At 38.2% G+C, this 20,259-nt stretch overlaps 1 protein-coding gene across 1 annotated transcript in view; it reads right to left on the bottom strand.

Annotated features, from left to right (window-relative positions):
• Positions 1–2,847: 2,847 nt before the first annotated feature.
• Positions 2,848–20,259, bottom strand: part of LOC121875687 (vitamin K epoxide reductase complex subunit 1-like) — a 48,118-nt gene continuing 30,706 nt past the window's right edge. Inside the window, exon 3 of the mRNA XM_042380311.1 lies at positions 2,848–4,589. Coding sequence (XP_042236245.1) covers positions 4,375–4,589 — 215 coding nt within the window. The 3' untranslated portion in view covers positions 2,848–4,374. The remainder of the gene's footprint in view (positions 4,590–20,259) is intronic.

Below are 20,259 nucleotides of genomic sequence, written 5' to 3' on the forward strand. Positions count from 1 at the left end.
AATAATAAACAAAAATGAATCTTTTGTACATATTCTTAAAAAGATAAATGATACGTTTCCTTAAATACCCAAGTAAATGTTGGTGTTCCCAATCCATCTCATTTTTTTTTTTTTTTTTTGCCATTAGTGGTTAGCTACTTCTATTGTTCCATTTATTAGCATTAAACAACATTACTTAAAACATATATATTCTTTTTACATTAATTTTCTACAGCTACAACCAGGGTCTTATTTTCTTCATTTTCTGCGTAGAACCATCAGTCCGGACTCGCCGTAAACACAAAGCAAAAACAATACGTCCATCTCTCCTCTTGTGTGACCATATTATTATTCATTTATATTGTACAGTATAAGGTGCATTCAGAAACATTATTTAAAGAATATAGTTTGCAATTTTCATTAATTGTATTGTTTTGGGAAAACGGTAAAAGATATGAAAGTCACGCAGACACATCTCATTATTATTGGTTTATTTTAATGGTAATTAATGATTCACGATACAATGATTCACCTCACACTGCAGTATTGGAGGACACATTACCGTCGTTATTCGGGCTACTGTATCGTGCCTATAAAGTTGTCAATTGTAATTTTTCAATATTATATTTGACATATTTATACAGTGTTTATTATGATCCTGAAATTGAATGGGTATTTGAAGTTTAATTTGGAAGAACCTGTGACATTAATTAGGTTGAGAATATTATGGGTCAACATGACACTACCTTATACTGTCCTACAGACAGGCAAGAGGTGACTTAATTTAAGAGTATAAACATCTCAAGAGGGCATTAATCGACGAGTGTACATTCACTAAATATACTCTGCACTCTTGGCTCTGAAACCATCCACAATAATCACTGGGACAGAAGCAGTGATGAGTGTTAGCAGATTTCTTGGTCTAGTGCAGGGGTTCTCAACCAGAGAATTCCCCAGGAATTCAGGTTTTCAGGGGGGAAAACTGATTCGGGAGCAAGAGATATGTTCGATGAGAAATCAATCACAGAATTTTGGCCCTTGATGTGCGATTCCTACCCAAAAGTGGCAGAAAGAGCTATCCGTGCATTGCTTCCGTTTGTGTCGACATATCTTTGTGAGTCAGGCTTTTCAACTCTGTTGCAAATTAAAACGAAGCAACGTAGTAGATTAGAGGTAGAAAATGACCTGCGTTGTGCCCTTTCAAGCACTCCTCCGCGTATCCCAGAATTGGCGAAGAAAAAACAATCACAGGTTTCTCATTGACTGTAATCTTCATCTGAATAAAATTAATTATAAATTTACAATATCCTGGTATTCTATTGAACTTTTTGTTTATTGCATTATGCTTCAGTTTGGTCTGTTAAGTAATTCATTATAAAAAAAAAAAATATATTTTACTTTTATTCAAGTTTTATAAATCCATCAACATTTTCAATTGGCATTTAATTTGTAAAACTCCACTATAAAAATAATCCATGTAAAATTGTAAATGTATATGTACTAATATGGAAAAAATAAAGGATTTTCAGTATTATATGCATATTATTTGGAATGCACTTTTTGAGGCAGACAATCTTGGAAAGGAGGGGGGGAATGACATTCTGACATATGGTGAAAGGGGTGCATGGGGCAAACAAGGTTGAGAACCACTGGTCTAGTGTGTCATATTATATAACCCAATAAAGGTGTACAATAATCTTTTAGCGAGTGTCCATACCTGGAGCTGGCGAAGGCTCGCCCCACAAGGAGTCACACCTCAAGGTTGAAGAAGCCACAGTCCAGAAAACTGTGAGGGCAAACTTTTTCTGAGTGAGAATTGTGAACTTTCAGAACAATCTGCCATAGTGTGTTGTGACGGCACCGAGTGTGAGCTGTTTCAAGACCAGACTTGACCAACACTGGAGCAGGTTCAGGTACATTCAGGAGCCAGTACATGCCCAGTATACTTGCCAACAGTGTGTAACAGAGACGTGACCGACCGCCCAAGCGGCTAACGAGCCGATCAGTGGTGAAGAGGACAAAAGTAAAAAAGTATTTTTGAGGTTTTACTAAAGTTGCATCCGATAGGAAGCCGCATCCCCAGTAATTCCTCGTTTAGCGATAATTAATTTTTCTTAACGTTTGTTTGTTCAGGAGTGTAACCCCATCATTACATGAGGGATACCTAAGTATACTAGAACAAACTTTCCATAAGTTTTTTTATTTGTTGTGACTTTTGCCCCAATTAAAAAACAAAATAAATAAATATTGTACAATACATAAATGTCTGTGTCTTAGCCACTATACTGTATATACTGCAATGCCTTTAGTAAGATATATTTGTGCCAACTTTCATAATAATTACTCCCAGCATGAATGAGCACCTTCTCAAAGTCCTCAGAAGCAACCATCTGGGCACACTGACTATGTTAATGGTGCAGTACAGGTCTGCTATGTTTACCTCAGAAGTGAAGGAGTGAAACATAAATGTTTAAAAGAAGAAGAAAATATATCTCACCTTAATGGGGACATAAGAGTGTACTGTACCAAGAGAACAGTGAGTTAACCCCTTGTGTACCTCCCAGGTGTCAGGTCTCTCTCTTCAATAAAATATGAAAAGTGGCGTCCCGTAGTGAAGGGATTACACATCTGACCCCCAACACTCTGGATACATATCTTATAACCCACAACATATTGTAAACTCGCTCCAGAATAAATTATCTTTACCGAGGGCTCCGATGATTTTCAAAATGGACGCCACGACTCCCGTTGTCTCGGTGAGGTTGTCAAAACCCTTCGTCCACTGTGTAAAATTGTCTCGCACAAAATCGCAGAGAAAATTTTTGGAGCGAGTGTACAGTACATTACTGAATGATGTAAACTGCTTCATGCTGTTCTATTCTTTTTATTAGCAGCTCCAGGTTATATAAGTTGTAAAATTAATAACATTGTAAACAGTCTATGCCTCCTGAATTATATACTGTATATATACTGTACAGTGTACTATGTATGACTAATTATATACAAGTAAGCTCCTAACAAGATATAAATACCTGCACAGTACTGTATACCAAACAGGTGTATAGCTACAGTACCCATAAATTTATTTATTTTTTACATTACTGTTTTATACTGTATGCAGTAAATGCAAATTGGAATGATCACCTGTTGATTAGTACAGTACAATTGTATTACTATGGTACATAACTTACAGCAAACTCTCCTGTAACCAGATTAAATATGTGCGGCCATTCTGGTTACTTGGAGAACATTTCCTTAACCAAACAAAACTTTCCTGTACCTGAACATAAAATTATAAAACTTTCTAGACTGACATTGTGGAAGTGTGAAACAATAATCATTGGGAAGTAAAGACTGCATCCTCAGCTCATCTTCCAATAATATCAATGAAAAATAAAGACTGAATCCTAACCTTAATAATTGTGGCCCCTACAAAATTGGCCCAAACTTTAATGGGTACTGTACTGTACCTCCAAAGACATAATGCCCCCCCCCCCAAGTGGGTCTTAAATTTAAAGACAAACTCTCATAAATCCAGTTATTGGAGATTTCTGATTAAAAGAAAACAGTGTGGTTAAAGGAGAAGTTACTGCCCTTAAGTTAACAGTCACTCCAGGTCAACATTTGCTGGTCTATACCTTACCCACATCAGGTCAACGCTTTTATTGTACAGTCGTAAACAACAGTCCCGTCGTCGCCTCTTGTGCTGCTCCACAAACCCCGAGATTCAGACTCGTGAACCTGAAGCAGTAGACACTAATGCTTTATTACATCCATAAATGCTTCAGGTTCACGACTCTGAATCTCGGGGTATGTGGAGCAGCACAAGAGGCGACGACGGGACTGTTGTTGGAAACTCTACATTAAAGGTATGTACAGTACAGCACAGTATAAGGTTTGGATTCAATTATCACATTAGTTATTTTGATTTGTTAATTCTACAATAATGCAGTGAAGTTCTTTGTAAAGAATTCCATTGCAGTTTTTCCTAGGAACATTTGTCACAGCAATTACAGTGCAGTAACCTTACCATCTGTCACATAGGAGCCTCTGTAATGACCTGTTGTCTTAGTAACATACTGTACTGTACCTGGTGACAGTGGGTACAGTAAAGGTCTAAAGCTCAAGGCTTGGCCAGTGAGTGGATCATAACTCTGTACTCTACGTACTGCTAATACTTCAATAATCTACGCGCCTGTTAACAAATTCTCTTTAATCTTTACATATTTATAATGAACACACAGACATAATTAATTTTCCTATAATTGTTTTTGCTATAATGTACAGTAATATTACATTCCTGCTAATAAATATATGACAGAACATTTTCTGTGAAGATTTAAGACATTAAGTATTAAGTTTTGGACATCACTGTACTGTACTCAGTGCTACTCATTATTTGACCTTTGTTTTCAAAACTCTCTGGAGAGCAGAAACACGCATGAATGCCAACACAGTCAGGAGAACGTTGACAAAGTACGTGGTGACACAGACGACACAAAAGTCCTTGAGCACGAAGTACAGCAGATATGCCAGGTAGACGCTCATCAGGTTTGAAAGAGTTATCAAACTCCGCTGAAACTTGGCCACTCTCACACTCCTGATTTCTCCTGATAAAAGAAAAGATTGATGTACCAAACTGTATAAGTGCTGTACAGTCAACCCTCGCTTTACGCGGTCCCACATTCCGAGTTTCCACGTTTACGCGGTACCCTGCCGAAACAGGAATGCTCACATTCCGTGGTGCATGTACCCCTTTACGCGGAGAGCGGCTGGCGAGCCGCGCCATTTTTGGATCCAAACCTCCCGCCATCCGCCAATGTTGTGTAAGCGGCGCGAGCAGGGTGCGCACAAGGTCGCCCAGTCATCAAAACATTACCGAGTTCTTCACCCGCTACCCACCACAGCCGGCCCAAGTCAGTGATAGTGATAATTATAGTGAGGATATGGACTTATATGGACTTTGAGGGGTTTCACAAAGAGGCCCTGCAAGCCTCTGTGGTGGATAGTGATACAATTGATACAAGTGATACAGGTGAGGGCCAATAATCTGCCCTCTGCTTCGGAACCAACCACCCATCCCCGTGTGCCCAGCTATCTTTTCTACTAATGTAAGTGCTAAAAAACCTAATACTGTATTATTGATATTTCTCTTAATTATTAATTGTGTGTGCATACCATCATAAAGTTAAGATAAAATTTTTACTACAACATAGTAGTGTGTCGTCAAAAAGTGGAGTTTGGGGATCGGCCCGGTCTCTATTTCAATTAATCCCATATGTTATGTTGTTCACTTTACGCGTTTCTCACTTTCCGCGGTACCCTGTGGGTTGAATTAACCGCGTAAAGTGAGGGTTGACTGTACATCACCATGTTGTACAGTCTTCATATGACACCAAAAATAGTGGAGAGATCATGAAATACCATTTCGTGACCTAATTTGGGGTCAACCAACGCTGTGGAAAGCATGACAACCTGTACTGTGCTGCACTGTACAACCTGTACTGTACTGCACTGTACAACCTGTACTGCCCTGCACTGCACAACCTGTACTGCCCTGCACTGTACAACCTATACTGTACTGCACTGTACAACCTGTACTGCCCTGCACTGCACAACCTGTACTGTACTGCACTGTATAACCTGTACTGTACTACACTGTACAACCTGTACTGTACTGCACTGCACAGCCTGTACTGCACTGTATAACCTGTACTGCCCTGCACTGTATAACCAGTACTGTACTGCACTGTACAACCTGTACTGAATGGCACTGTACAACCTGTACTGTACTGCACTGTACAACCTGTACTGCACTGTACAATAGGGTGTGTCAATTTTGTCAACATGTTAAAAATCAAATTTGGTAGTCAAAATATTGTGCCTCTTTATGTCTAAACTTGAGATTAGCAAACAAAAATGAATTGAAATAACCCTCACCTACATCAATTATACCTTAAAGTTTCAAATATCAGTATTTCAACAAATTAATGAGACTTGATTAGAATTATTCACTTGATATTAACTAATCTCATGTAAGCATATGGATTATGGAGTATTTTATGGTTCTATAGCTTGTGTACAATATGCATGTCAGAACATGAACATGAACAGGCTCTCCGTGTGGGACAGTTTAATTCTTGTTTTGACTTGTACCAAGCGTGAGGATAAGGCGCCCGGCTCACTCTCCTTCTAGATATCATAGACGGTGGTTTGCTCTCATTGCACTTGCACCTACTCTACCAGACGAATTCTACATTTTAATTATTGTAAGTAGGGCATATTGATTGTCGCAGTTACTTATATCATTGTATAAAACATTATGTTCTAAGAAATTATTATGTTGTTTCTGTTACAGCATTTTTTATAAACAAATTGATATTTTTTGAAACAACAATTGAATTATGAAACATTGAAATATTTTTCTATTTGTCAGATAGTGTGAAGATGTCAAAATTGAAGACAAGAAGTCAGTTGTCAACCCACTTGAGCCTGCTAGTTGGTAAAGGGAAGGAGCTTCCTGTATCAGAACTTCCAACAGTGAGAGACATGCTAAGATTAGGGTTACTCCTTCGAGAAAAAAATGCAAAGGACAGAAGGAACTATACAGATAAAGAACTCATAAATGACATGATAGTCCCTCTTCTGCATCAATGGACAAAAGCTAATGCACTATTCAAACCACCTGTGATTAATCAGTGTCGAACTATTGAGCTAAAACTAACGAAATTATGGCACAAAGCAGTTGAAACATCACTTGGTAAAGGAAACTTGGCCAGGAAAAATGAATTTCTGCACACACTTGATACTCTGTTTGACATTTTGACCTGCAAGTGCTCCATACAATTATGTTCTGAATCCAACTGTTCTCACTCAGGTAAGAGAGAAAATAATTCCCACATTGATTGTGGTTGTCCTCGTGAAAAGAAGATCCCTGTTTTAGAGCTTGAATTTATAAAGGCACAGAGGACAAAGGCAGAAGGCCAAGGAAGTATGCAAATGGGTTCAATAGATTATTCAGAAACAAAGAAGCAGATTGCTAATGCCAAGAAGAGAGAACAAATCCGAGAGAGGGAACAAAAGAAGAAAATGAAGAGTGAAGAAGCCATCCAAAGAGAGGAAGAGCTGTGTCAAGATGTTTATCACTTCTTTGATAGTTCTTCTGATGAACAGGAAGCAACATCAGATGATAGTTCCAAAGAGCCATCTGAACCTTTACCAAAGAAAATGAAATACAACACAAGAAATATTTCAAACATTGCTTTAGCTAGTATTCGCCACCATGCTGGACTTCGTGAGGCTGCAGAAATTGCAACTGCCGCTTGGATAGATGCAGGCCTCATCAGCCGAGAGGATGTATCTTTGGTGATAGATCATAATAAAATTAGAAGAGCACAAGAAAAAATAATGAAGGAAATATCTGATCAGCATGAAAAAGATTTAAGCGAGGGAGGGCTCTCCTGTCTTTTGTTTGATGGAAGAATAGATGACACAAAAGTTTTGCTAGAAGTAGAGGGAGTGAACAGAAAGTTTCCAGGTCTCATCAAAGAAGAACACTACTCTGTCTGTTCTGAGCCTGGTGGTCGGTTTTTGTTTCACTTTGCTCCCGAAACTGAAGTAGAAGGGAAGAAACATGCAGAGGTCATTGCTGATCATATTTTATGTTGGGTTCAGGAGAGAGGACTTGGCAGTTCACTGCAGGCTGTTGGTGGAGATTCAACTGCAGTGAACACCGGATGGCAGGGGGGTGTAATGACGCATTTAGAGAAAAAACTAGGAAGAAGACTTGTTTGGATTGTATGTGATTTACATACAGGCGAGCTACCTCTTCGTCATCTCATCCAGGAACTTGATGGTCCTACAAAGAGCAACAACAAGTGGTCAGGTCCCCTTGGCATCATGCTGGATGAAGCAACACAACTAGAAATAAATACAACCTTTCCAAAGGTCGAAGTTGGCCCTCCCCTTCCGGCGTTGTCTGAAGGAGTCATCAAAGATCTCAGCACAGATCAATCCTATGCTTATCGTATTGCCCAAGCAATAAGATCAGGAGAAGTGCCTCAGTCATTGGCTCTCTTGGAGATTGGACCTGTCAGTCACAGCCGTTGGTTAACTACAGCTCTTCGTTTCTGCAGGATTTGGATTTCCAAACACGAATTGAAGGGCAAAGTGCTGAAGAATTTGAGGTTAATTGTTGAATTTATTATTGGAGTTTATCTTCCCCAGTGGTTTAGTGTGAAACTTAATCCTATGTGGGTGGATGGGCCCAATCACCTTTTGTTTCAATTGCAGCTAGTAAGAACACAGAGGAAGGTAGTGAGGGACATCGTGTTACCTGTGGCAAGAAGGTCCGCTTGGTATGCTCGATCAGAATCAGTTTTGCAAGCAATGCTTTGCAGTCAATGTACCAATATCCGAACCGAGGCTGTAGAAGTCATTCTAAAGATTAGAGGAACGCTAATAGATGACGACCAGTTGGGAGACTGTTCGTTTCATTCAAGAAAAGTTCCCCCAATAAACGTCAATGCCACCAAATTGTCAGAATTGGTTGACTTGAGTTTGGAAGTCTTAGAGCCACCATTGACAACAAGTCTAACTAGCCAAGAATTGAGAAACCTTAAAGAGACTCCAATGCAGGTGCCGAAGTGGCCTTCCCACACTCAAAGTGTGGAGAGATGTGTGAAAATGGTCACAGAAGCAGCGGGCCATGTTTACAGCCACGAGAGGCGAGAAGGTTACATCAAAGCACAAATAGCAAGCAGACTACTGATGACAAGAAACCAAAGCAAAGAGAGTATGAAGGCATTGGTTACTTTCAAATAGACTACGGATAATAAAATATAATAATTTGAAACTTGAAACAGTAACATGTGTGCAAACGCTGGTTATGTTATAAATTCACAAATATGTACATCTAAAAATCCATTTGATGTAGGTAGGACTTATTATAAAAAAAAATTTATGCCAGAATATTGTTTTGCATGCTTAAAGACTACAATAAATTGCTACCAAATTACTCGATTTTCAATTTAGCCAGTTCACCCCCTAAATTGACACACCCTACTGTACAACCTGTACTGTACTGCACTGTACAACCTGTACTGCACTGTACAACCTGCACTGTACAACCTGTACTGCACTGCACAACCTGTACTGTAATGCACTGTACAACCTGTACTGCACTGCACAACCTGTACTGTAATGCACTGTACAACCTGTACTGCCCTGCACTGTACAACCTGTACTGCCCTGCACTGTACAACCTGTACTGTACTGCACTGTACAACCTGTACTGCCCTGCACTGTACAACCTGTACCCTGCCCCTGTACTGCACACTGTACAACCTGTACTGGTACTGCAAATTGTACAACCTGTACTGCACTGTACAACCCTGTACTGCACTGCAACCTGTACTGCCCTGCACTGCAACCTGTACTGTACTGTACACTGTACTAACAACCTGTACTGTGCACTACAACCTGTACTGTACAACCTGTACTGTACTGCACTGTACAACCTGTACTGCACTGTACAACCTAACCTGTACTGCACTGCAGTACTGTACTGCACTGTACAACCTGTACTGCAACAACCTGTACTGTAATGCACTGTACAACCTGTACTGCCCTGCACTGTACAACCTGTACTGCCCTGCACTGTACAACCTGTACTGTACTGCACTGTACAACCTGTACTGCCCTGCACTGTACAACCTGTACTGCCCTGCATTGTACCACCTGTACTGTACTGCACTGTACAACCTGTGCTGCCTGCATTGCTTGCAACCTGTACTGCCCTGCATGTGTCGTACAACACTGTACTGCCCTGCATTGTACCTGTACTGTGTAATGCATACAACCTGTACTGCCCTGCATTGTACAACCTGTACTGCCCTGCATTGTACAACCTGTACTGTACTGCACTGTACAACCTGTGCTGCCCTGCATTGTACAACCTGTACTGCCCTGCATTGTACAACCTGTGCTGCCCTGCATTGTACAACCTGTGCTGTCCTGCATCGTACAACCTGTACTGCCCTGCATTGTACAACCTGTACTGTACTGCACTGTACAATCTGTACTGCACTGCCCTGTATTGTATAACCTGTACTGTACTGCACTATACAACCTGTACTGTACAACCTGTACTGCCCTGTATTGTATAACCTGTACTGTACTGCACTATACAACCTGTACTGTACAACCTGTACTGCCCTGTATTGTACAACCTGTACTGTACTGCACTGTACAATCTGTACTGCACTGTACAACCTGTACCGCCCTGTATTGTATAACCTGTACTGTACTGCACTATCCAACCTGTACTGTACAACCTGTACTGCCCTGTATTGTACAACCTGTACAGGCACTGTGTTGTACTATACTGGGTGGTGTTTCACTTACTGTAACAGCTCATGTACTGTAGTTTCATTAAATGTGGTTCACTTGTCTCTTTCCTCATCCATCCGTTACTGGGAACCATTAATATTATTATATTAGTCAAGGGAATTATAAAGAGATAACTCACTCATTATATTTATTCAACAAACGACATGATCTTTAGTTATATGTCTTGATCCTATTAGTAACTGTGCAGTATATACCGGGAGGAGGCCATTCACTATACACCCGTACGACTACAGAAAAAACGTTCACTCGACCTCACTACGACGGCCCACACTACAACGCTACACAAACTGTACACCTAACATTACCTCTTAGCTGTAGCGAGTATATTACGAGTGTCCAATCAGAGTCTGTTTTTCAAAGATTCTTTAGGCACTTTTGCCACCGATTGGCCAGTTCACAATATGGACATAGTCACGTCGGTTCTATGGGCGGAATTATCTTCATGGCACCTTGGTATAGGCATCTTGTCACCCTTGAGTGTGGTGATGGTAATGGTCACTATCAACACACAGGATCTCACATGTCAATTATTAAGTTCCTCTTATAACAGGTGTCCCTTTTATTACAACTGAACACTGTATTGTACAACCTGTACTGTATAGCACTGTACAACCTGTACTGTGTTGTATAACCTGTACTGTATTGTACAACCTATAATCTATAGCACTATACAACCTCTAGTGTACTGCACAGTACAACCTCTAGAGTGCTGCACTATATTGTACAACCTGTCAGTACTGTACAACTTGTACAGTACTGCACTGTATTGTACAACCTGTAGTAAATAAATAATAATGGTTGCCCCTCGTGTAATGATGATGGCTGGCCCTAGGGCCATCTAGGTGTGAATTTGTTTAAGGTGTAGAAGCTGTCGCCAAGACAACAACCACATCCTAAGTTAACGAGCTGCATGACCCGGTGTCAAGGAATAGTCCGAGAAGACCGGACAACTCGTCAACTGGTAGTAGGCAGCTACCAAACAGGGAGGTACTACCGCCTGGGAAGATATTGGAAGCATAATGTGTTGTCTAATGGTAGACCCTGCTGCCATATGTGACCAAGTCCCAGGTTGATGATCTGACTTTCTGCCTCATTTACACACAATTGAAGGTCTCAATTGTTTTTCTTACCCTTGACAACACAATATACATACAGTGAACCCTCCCTTTACGCGGTCAATTGAACCCACGGCGGCCTGCGTAAAGTGAGAAACGCGTAAAGTGAACAACATAACATATGGGATTAATTGAAATAGAGACCGGGCCGATCCCCAAACTCCACTTTTTCAGACACAATACCTACGTTGTAGTAAAAATAACTTCTTAATTTTATGATGGTATGCACACACAATTAATAATTAAGAGAAATATCAATAATATTAGTTTTTTTAACACTTACATCAGTAGAAAAGATGGCTGGGCACACGGGGATGGGTGGTTGGTTCCGAGGCAGAGGGCAGATTATTGGCCCTCACCTGTATCACTTGTATCAATTGTATCACTATCCACCACAGAGGCTTGCAGGGCCTCTTTGTCAAACCCCTCAAAGTCCATATAAGTCCACATCCTCACTATCATTATCACTATGACTTGGGCCGGCTGTGGTGGGTGGCGGGTGAAGAACTCAGTAATGTTTTGATGACTGGGAGACCTTGTGCGCACCCTGCTCGCGCCGCTCTCCGCGTAAAAGGGTACACACACCGCGGAAAGTGAGCATTCCGGTTTTGGCAAGGTACCGCGTAAACGTGGAAACGAGTAAAGTGGGACAGCGTAAAGCGAGGATTGACTGTACAGTATATTGTTTCTCACTTTTGAACTTTTTCATTTTCTTTATGGTTCCTTATTATTATTATTATTATTATTATTATTATTATTATTATTATTATTATACTACATTATTATTATTTTTTATTTATTTTTTTTATTATAAATTTTATTTTATTATGAATTATTATTATTACGTATTATTATTATTATTATTATTATTACATTTTCACCCCCAAGGCCCTGATGTGGGTCGGTGACCTATGCCAGGGGGGTGCTAATACCTGTAAAAAAAAAAAAAAAAAAAAAATGCACTGGCTAACCATTACCCCGGAACACAATCCGCAAATCGATTTAACATCCAGTTCCCCAATTACTGCATTGTATTGTACAACCTGTACTGCACTGCACTGTATTGTACAACCTGTACTGCACTGTACAACCTGTACTGCACTGCACTGTATTGTACAACCTGTACTGTACTGTATGTTTGTATGAAATTTGAACAAAATCTACATCATGACCTAATCTGCCAAAACACAAGGTATTAGGTCAGATGTTTGCAGGGCCACTTACAGCTGTTTTATGGGAAGATAAATCTAACTTGTTTAAATGGTAAAGTTAGTCTATACTGTACTGTACTCTAGAGAAAATATATAATGTATAAGGGAGATTTAAAACTCAAGGGCACTGCATAATTTATCTTAGAAATATTCTAAAGGTTTATTTCCTTCCAAGAGCCATTAACTAGCACCATTTACTCAAAATTTTAATTATGAACCCAGATCCTTGATCAGCATGTACTGGTATTGCTGTTTAGCGATAATTCGGCCGAGGAATTTAACCTTTCTAACACCCTTGGTTATTTAACAACCTGCAACTGTTTGTTTTAGTGATCTCCAACTCACTGGGAAAAATTCAGGAACAAAATAAAAAAAATGGGGATTCTATGGTACAAGTAGACATCTCTATTGGGTGGGTGATGTGGGTGTACTGTATATGGGCGGGTGTGAGAACATGACAGGCGGTAGGGTAGTAGCGGGGCGGGTTGGGTGGGTAGGCGGGCAAGCAATAGAGGAGGATTCAGGCATAGTTGCGAGACATGGGAGGGAGGGAGCCGTGTGCGTGCGTGCGTGTGTGTGTGTGTGTGTGTGTGTGTGTGTGTGTGTGCCTTGTCTGCCTCTACCACCACCAGCACCATCACTGCCTTACCCGATACCTTGTCAAGTGCAGACTCCTAAAAAGTGCCTCAGTTAATAATATCTACATATTTGACTACAATAAATAGTAAAATAAGAGTAGAATTATGTAAATGTAAGTTATTTTATGTAAGCCAAATTCCATTTAGAAGTGTCACCTACAGTAAGTCCTCGCGTAATGTTGAGTTGTATTCCTGCCTCCCAACACGACAGCACTGATGCAGCCTATGGACCGAGGCGTCATCACCGCATTCAAGGCATATTATTTACGCCGTACCATGGCGTAGCTGCTCAGGGCTACAGACGGAGAAAATAAACCAACGATCCGAGAATATTGGCGCGGTTTCAACATTCTTCATGCAATTGACAACATTGGCAAGGCATGGGAAGAGGTTTCAGAAAGTTGCCTGAATGGTGTGTGGCGTAAATTGTGGCCCGAGTGCGTCAACAGTTTTACGGGATTCATGGACTTAGTCCCAGCTGTGAATAGGGATATCCTCAGCTTGGCTAGACAGGCAGGCTTTGATGAGCTGGAATCAGAGGATATTGAGGACGTCCTGGAGTCCCATACAGAAGAGCTCACCACTGAAGATCTGCAACTGTTAACAGAACACAGTGCTGCTGAAGACGACGAAGAACCTCAACGAACACTAACTACCAAGAGGATGGCAGAAGCGTTCAATATGATCCAGCAAGGAATGCAAATCCTCAAGGATGACGACCCAAACAGAGAACGTAGCTCAAAGGTTTAATTCAGCATTGAGGACAGTCTGGGTTGTTACACTGAGATCTATATGGAGATGATGATGAGTAGCACCAAGCAGTCAACACTGAATTAATTTGTTCATCGCAGGACGGCAGGAGCTTCTTCACAACAGCCGGCAGCCGAGGAGCAACCAGCGGCGGAGTAACCCCAAGCAGAACAGGAGGAGGAGGCAGCCGCAGTCTCAGTGACTCACCACCCTCATTCCCTCCCACCTTCCTCTCCTCGCGCCATCATCCTACTTTGCTCCACTACCCACCAAACGCTTGCTCTACCACCTCCGCCCATCAGTGAGTACCAATACAAACTTAGTTATTTCGTGGGTCCCTTATTTTTGACCTGACCTGACTAGTCACGTCAACCCCCTTCTCTTAAGCTCCTCTACGTGTGTTGGTGTGGGGATTAGTGGATGACATCATTATGACCTGGCCTCATGTTTTTAAGGTCACCCTGTATATTTAAGCCTCTCTCTGTCCATGTAGTCCAGTTGCCTCTGAAGATGTCTTGAATAAAGACGAAAGCTAAGGTGCTCCGTTGTTTCCATTTTCCCGTGTGATTTTATCAAGATTTATCTTATCCACGTTTTCATTGTGGATTTACATGATATATATATATATATATATATATATATATATATATATATATATATATATATATATATATATATATATATATATACATACATATATATATATATATATATATATATATATATATATATATATATATATATATATATATATATATATATATATATATATATATATATATATATATATATATATATATATATATATATATATATATATATATATATATATATATATATATATATATATATATATATATATACATTTTACCCCGCCTACTTGGTTTCACTTAACGCGTTTTCGCATATACTTGGTGCCTTGCCAAAGCTGAACTTTCACTTAACGCGGATTTTTTCCACATATACGCGGTGAGTGTCCGGGACGCTATTTTTAGATTTGACCCACCCGCCACCCTGCCTGACTGCCTGTTTTAGCTCATAAAATTCATACAAATTACCAGGCCAGAATATAATTTACATTGCTGGAATTCTTATAATTTGGTGATCATTTTGAATATAAACATCATATATTTTGCTTTAAACTTACAATTTTTAGATAAAAATTTTTCTCTAGGTAACTATGGTATCTTTTGTGCAAAATATATGACATTTATATTCAAAATATTCCTGGTCTTACAAGGAATCCAGCAATGTCAATTATATTATCCTAACTTTAATCTGAGGTATTATTTAATACTAAATGTTAAAAACTCTGGAAGGGAGGATTGGTGGGGGGTGGGGGGGAGGGTTGGGACTGACCGCGCGGTTGGAAGAGGGGGGGAGGCAAGGTGGGGTACTTTGATTGACAGATAGTGTCGTGAAGATTATTTTTTTTTTTATTAACTGAAGATATTTGTTTTAGCTCATAAAATTCATACAAATTACCCGGTCAGAATATAATTTACATTGCTGGAATTCTTATAATTTGGTGATCATTTTGAATATAAACATCATATATTTTGCTTTAAACTTACAATTTTTAGATAAAAAATTTTCTCTAGGTAACTATGTTATCTTTTGTGCAAAATATATGACATTTATATTCAAAATATTCCTGGTCTTACAAGGAATCCAGCAATGTCAATTATATTTTCCTAACTTTAGTTTGAGGTATTATTTATTAAAATTTAGTGGTTTTTCCCCCAAAAATTTCTCAAGAGGGAAGAGCCAGGGAGTGTAGTGTGAGAAGAGGGGGAGGGAGTTGAGTCCATTATTTGAATGGACATTAACTTGGCGACTGTATTTCTCTATTTCTCTTAAGTATTAATTGTGTGCATGTACCATCATAAAATTAAGATGTTATTTTTACTAGAACATAGGTATGTGCCTTCAAAAAGTGGAGTTTGGGGGTCGGGCCGGTTTCTATTGGAATTAATCCCATATGTTCTGTTGTTCACTTAACAGTGGTCCCTCGGTTAACGAGCGCCTCAGTCTTTGTGTCTTTTCAGTGGAGGTAACATCTTGCTTGAGACTCTCTTCAACTAAACGCTATTTTTCTGTGTTTCCAAGCAAATTATTGGTCATTTTGAAATTTATTTTACATGTTGACAATGTATAATGCAGTGCAGTGTTGATTTAAAGAAAATAATCTTGAATTACACCAAGAGAACTAAAATTTTATGGGTGAAATGGCACCATGGGGTGACTTCTCTTCCACCCCAATGCCTTCTCTTCTCCCTTCTCCTCCACCCCCATTCTAATTCCCATCATCATCATCATCATCATCCAGGAGCCTTCTACATTCACACCTCAAGTAAGTATACTTTTCTACCCTTTTTATTGAATTTAGGCAATTTTTGGTGAGCTGGAACCAATTACCCAAAAACCCATTGAAACAATGGTTTTGGTTAACGAGCAACCTTCTAGAACGGATTGTGCTCGTTAACCGAGGGACCACTGTGTGTGTGTGTGTGTATATATATATATATATATATATATATATATATATATATATATATATATATATATATATATATATATATATATATATATATATATATATATATATATATATATATATATATATATATATATATATATATATATATATATATATATATATATATATATATATATATATATATATATATATATATATATATATATATATATATATATATATATATATATATATATATATATATATATATATATATATATATATATATATATATATATATATATATATATATATATATATATATATATATATATATATATATATATATATATATATACTACTACAAAATGAACTGTCTCAGGATCTGTGGAAGGATAGTTTCAGACTGGGATGGAATGAGACACACTTCGTAAAATTTAGACACTTATATTCCTCTCCAACACTACAAACACAATCAAATAATGTGTACACCAATATAAGACTCTTAACTTAAACTTTTAACTACTACTCTGGGGAATAAAAGTTATATACATGACATAGAAATTATTAGAAACACAGGCAACAATAAATTTAAAGTATTAAGAAATGCTAATTAACATATGAACAGGCCTTCAGGGCTTTCACAAAATAATATCAGTCACTTAGGAAAATGGTACTAAAATAAGAAATTAAATAATCTAATAATGAATAGGCCTTAAGGGTCTTCAACAACAAAATAATATCAGTCACTGAGGAATGGTAATAAAAGATAAGAAATTAAATACTCTACAATGAATAGGCCTATGGGCTTTCTGTATAAAATAATATCACTCAACAAAATTATAGCACCCCAACAGGTGTGTACACTTCCTAACCCAATCCCAATCCACTGCTCTGGGGAACAAGGTTATACCTGAGATCAGAATTATGAAGAATTAGAGGCATTAAAAGAATCAAATCACAGATCACTCTGGTTCCACTTAATGGCACAAACATTCAAAAACACTACTATCAAAATTATTTAAAATATTAAAACTACACACGCCAAGATAATATCAGTCTGAGGAATGGTGTTAAATTACAACGGATAAGGAAGATAAATGTTCTCAGGTATTCTCAGAGTCCTAGACTCACGTCTCAGTGTGTGTGACCATTATGGATCAGATAGCCTCAGTGTACTCCCAGTGCGCCCATGTGGGCAGAAGAGAGGAGCTAATCAGACCTTGGCGCAGGTTGAGAGAAACTTTAGCTTCCTGCGTTAGCAAGAGGGTTTCCACTAGCTGCTCGGGACATGTGGGCCAGCAATCGAGTGGTAAGAACTGATCACCCACTGCTGATGTTGGTCCTGTCGTGTTAGAAGGTCGGGAGCACTCTTGCTCACTCAAGAGATCCTTTGCTACCCCGCCAAATGCGACAGGCCTACACTGATCGGTCCAATGGCGCATAATCGCCACCCTCAATCATCAACGGCAGTCAATCTCGCAGTCAACTCGTCAACTCTAGTCAAGTGGGTTCTGACGGAAACCCTGTCGAACTCACTGTTAGCTCTTAGTTTACTTTATCACTGCCCCATCTAACCCGTCTGAGATCGAATGAGACTTACTTTGTTATAATTTCGCAATAAAGAGCATTGGCAAGACCAGGCCACGTGACTATTTCTGATGGACGCCGGAACGCCTTTTTGTCTGTGTGAATGCTCTCCGAACTGGTTTGAAGCAGCATCAAGGTTTCCCAAGGCGCTTAGCTTGGGCCTACGTGATATATTTTCCGCCTAACTAATAACCTTTGGGACAATTCGTAACATTATTCAGACTGCTAAAACGATCTATGGGCTAATTTCTAAATTCAATAATAGTCCCTTAACTTCATGAATCGCATCATTATTAATTCGGGTAAATCATATTTACTATCATATAGGCCTAGTTCAACTGCCACGGTTAGGCAGCGCCCTCCCTCAGATGACCCTGAACGCCTAGCATCACTAAGTATGGCATTTGAAATTACTCTGAAAGACACATACACACATACATATATATATATATATATATATATATATATATATATATATATATATATATATATATATATATATATATATATATATATATATATATATATATATATATATATATATATATATATATATATATATATATATATATATATATATATATATATATATACAGTTGTACTCCCAATTTCTAAGGGTTTTCAATAGAACCCAGAGGGTCCTGTTATGAAATGTTAAGTGAACAACAGAACATAAGTGGGATAATCTCCAATAGAAACTGCCCGAATCAACTCACTTTTTGAAGTAATATACCTATAAGTTAGTAAGTAAATAAATATCTACCTATGATGGTACATAATAATTATTACTAAGAAATAGAGAAATATAGTCGCTAGTTAATGTCCATTCAAATAATGACTCAACTCCTCCCCCTCTCACACCACACTGCCGTGCTCTTCCTTCAGGAGAAAATTTTGGGGAAAACCACTAAATTCTAAATAAATAATACCAAACTAAAGTAGATGATAAGTTAAATTGATATTGCTGATCTCTTTAGAAGATTCAGGAATATTTGAATATAAAATGTCATATATTTTGCACAAAAAGATAACATAGCTACCTAGATAAAAATTTACCAAAATTTGTAAGGTTTAATGCAAAAATATATGATGTTTATATTAAAAAATGATCACCAAATTATAAGAATTCCAGCAATGTAAATTATATTCTGACCGGGTAATTTGTATGAATTTTATGACAAACAAATATCTTCAGTTAATAAAAAAAAAATCTTCAATTTAGACACTATCTGTCAATCAAAAGTACCCCACCTTGCCTCCTCTTTTCCAAATCACACAACAGTCCTAAACCTCTCCCCCCCCACCCCCCACCAATCCCTCCCTTCCAGAGTTTTAACATTTAGTATTAAATGGCACCTCAGATTAAAGTTAGGATAATATATAATTGACATTGCTGATTCCCTTAGGAAGACTAGTGTGAATATTTTAATAATAAATATATTTTGCACAAAAGATAAATACAGTTAATTTGAGAAAAATGTTTATCTAAAATTTGGTATGTCTAATGCAAAATATATGATGTTTATATCTGCAAAATGATCATCAAATTATAAGAATTCCAGCAATGTAAATTATATTCAGACCGGTAATTTGTATTGAATTTTATGAGCTAAAACAAATATCTTCAGTTAATAAAAAAATAATAATTCTTCACGGGTAACAGATGGTCAGTCGGTCCTCCTCCCCACCCCCCACCAACCGGCCCCAAGGAGATGTGTGGATAACCACTAAATTTTAATAAATAATACCTCAAACTAAAGTTAGGATAATATAATTGACATTGCTGATTCCTTGTAAGACTAGGAATATTTTGAATATAAATGTCATATATTTTGCACAAAAGATAACATAGTTATTCTGAGAAAATTTTTATCTAAAATTTGTATGTCTAATGCAAAATATATGATGTTTATATTCAAAATGATCACCAAATTATAAGAATTCCAGCAATGTAAATTATATTCTGGCCGGGTAATTTGTATGAATTTTATGAGCTAAAACAGGCAGTCAGGCAGGTGGCGGTGGGGCAAATCTAAAATAGCGTTTGAGCCGGACACTCACCGCCAGATATGTGGAAAAAAATCCGT

The sequence above is a fragment of the Homarus americanus genome, unplaced genomic scaffold, assembly GCF_018991925.1.
Source record: "Homarus americanus isolate GMGI-L3 unplaced genomic scaffold, GMGI_Hamer_2.0 scaffold22250, whole genome shotgun sequence".
In the NCBI taxonomy this organism is placed as follows: Eukaryota; Metazoa; Arthropoda; class Malacostraca; order Decapoda; family Nephropidae; genus Homarus; species Homarus americanus.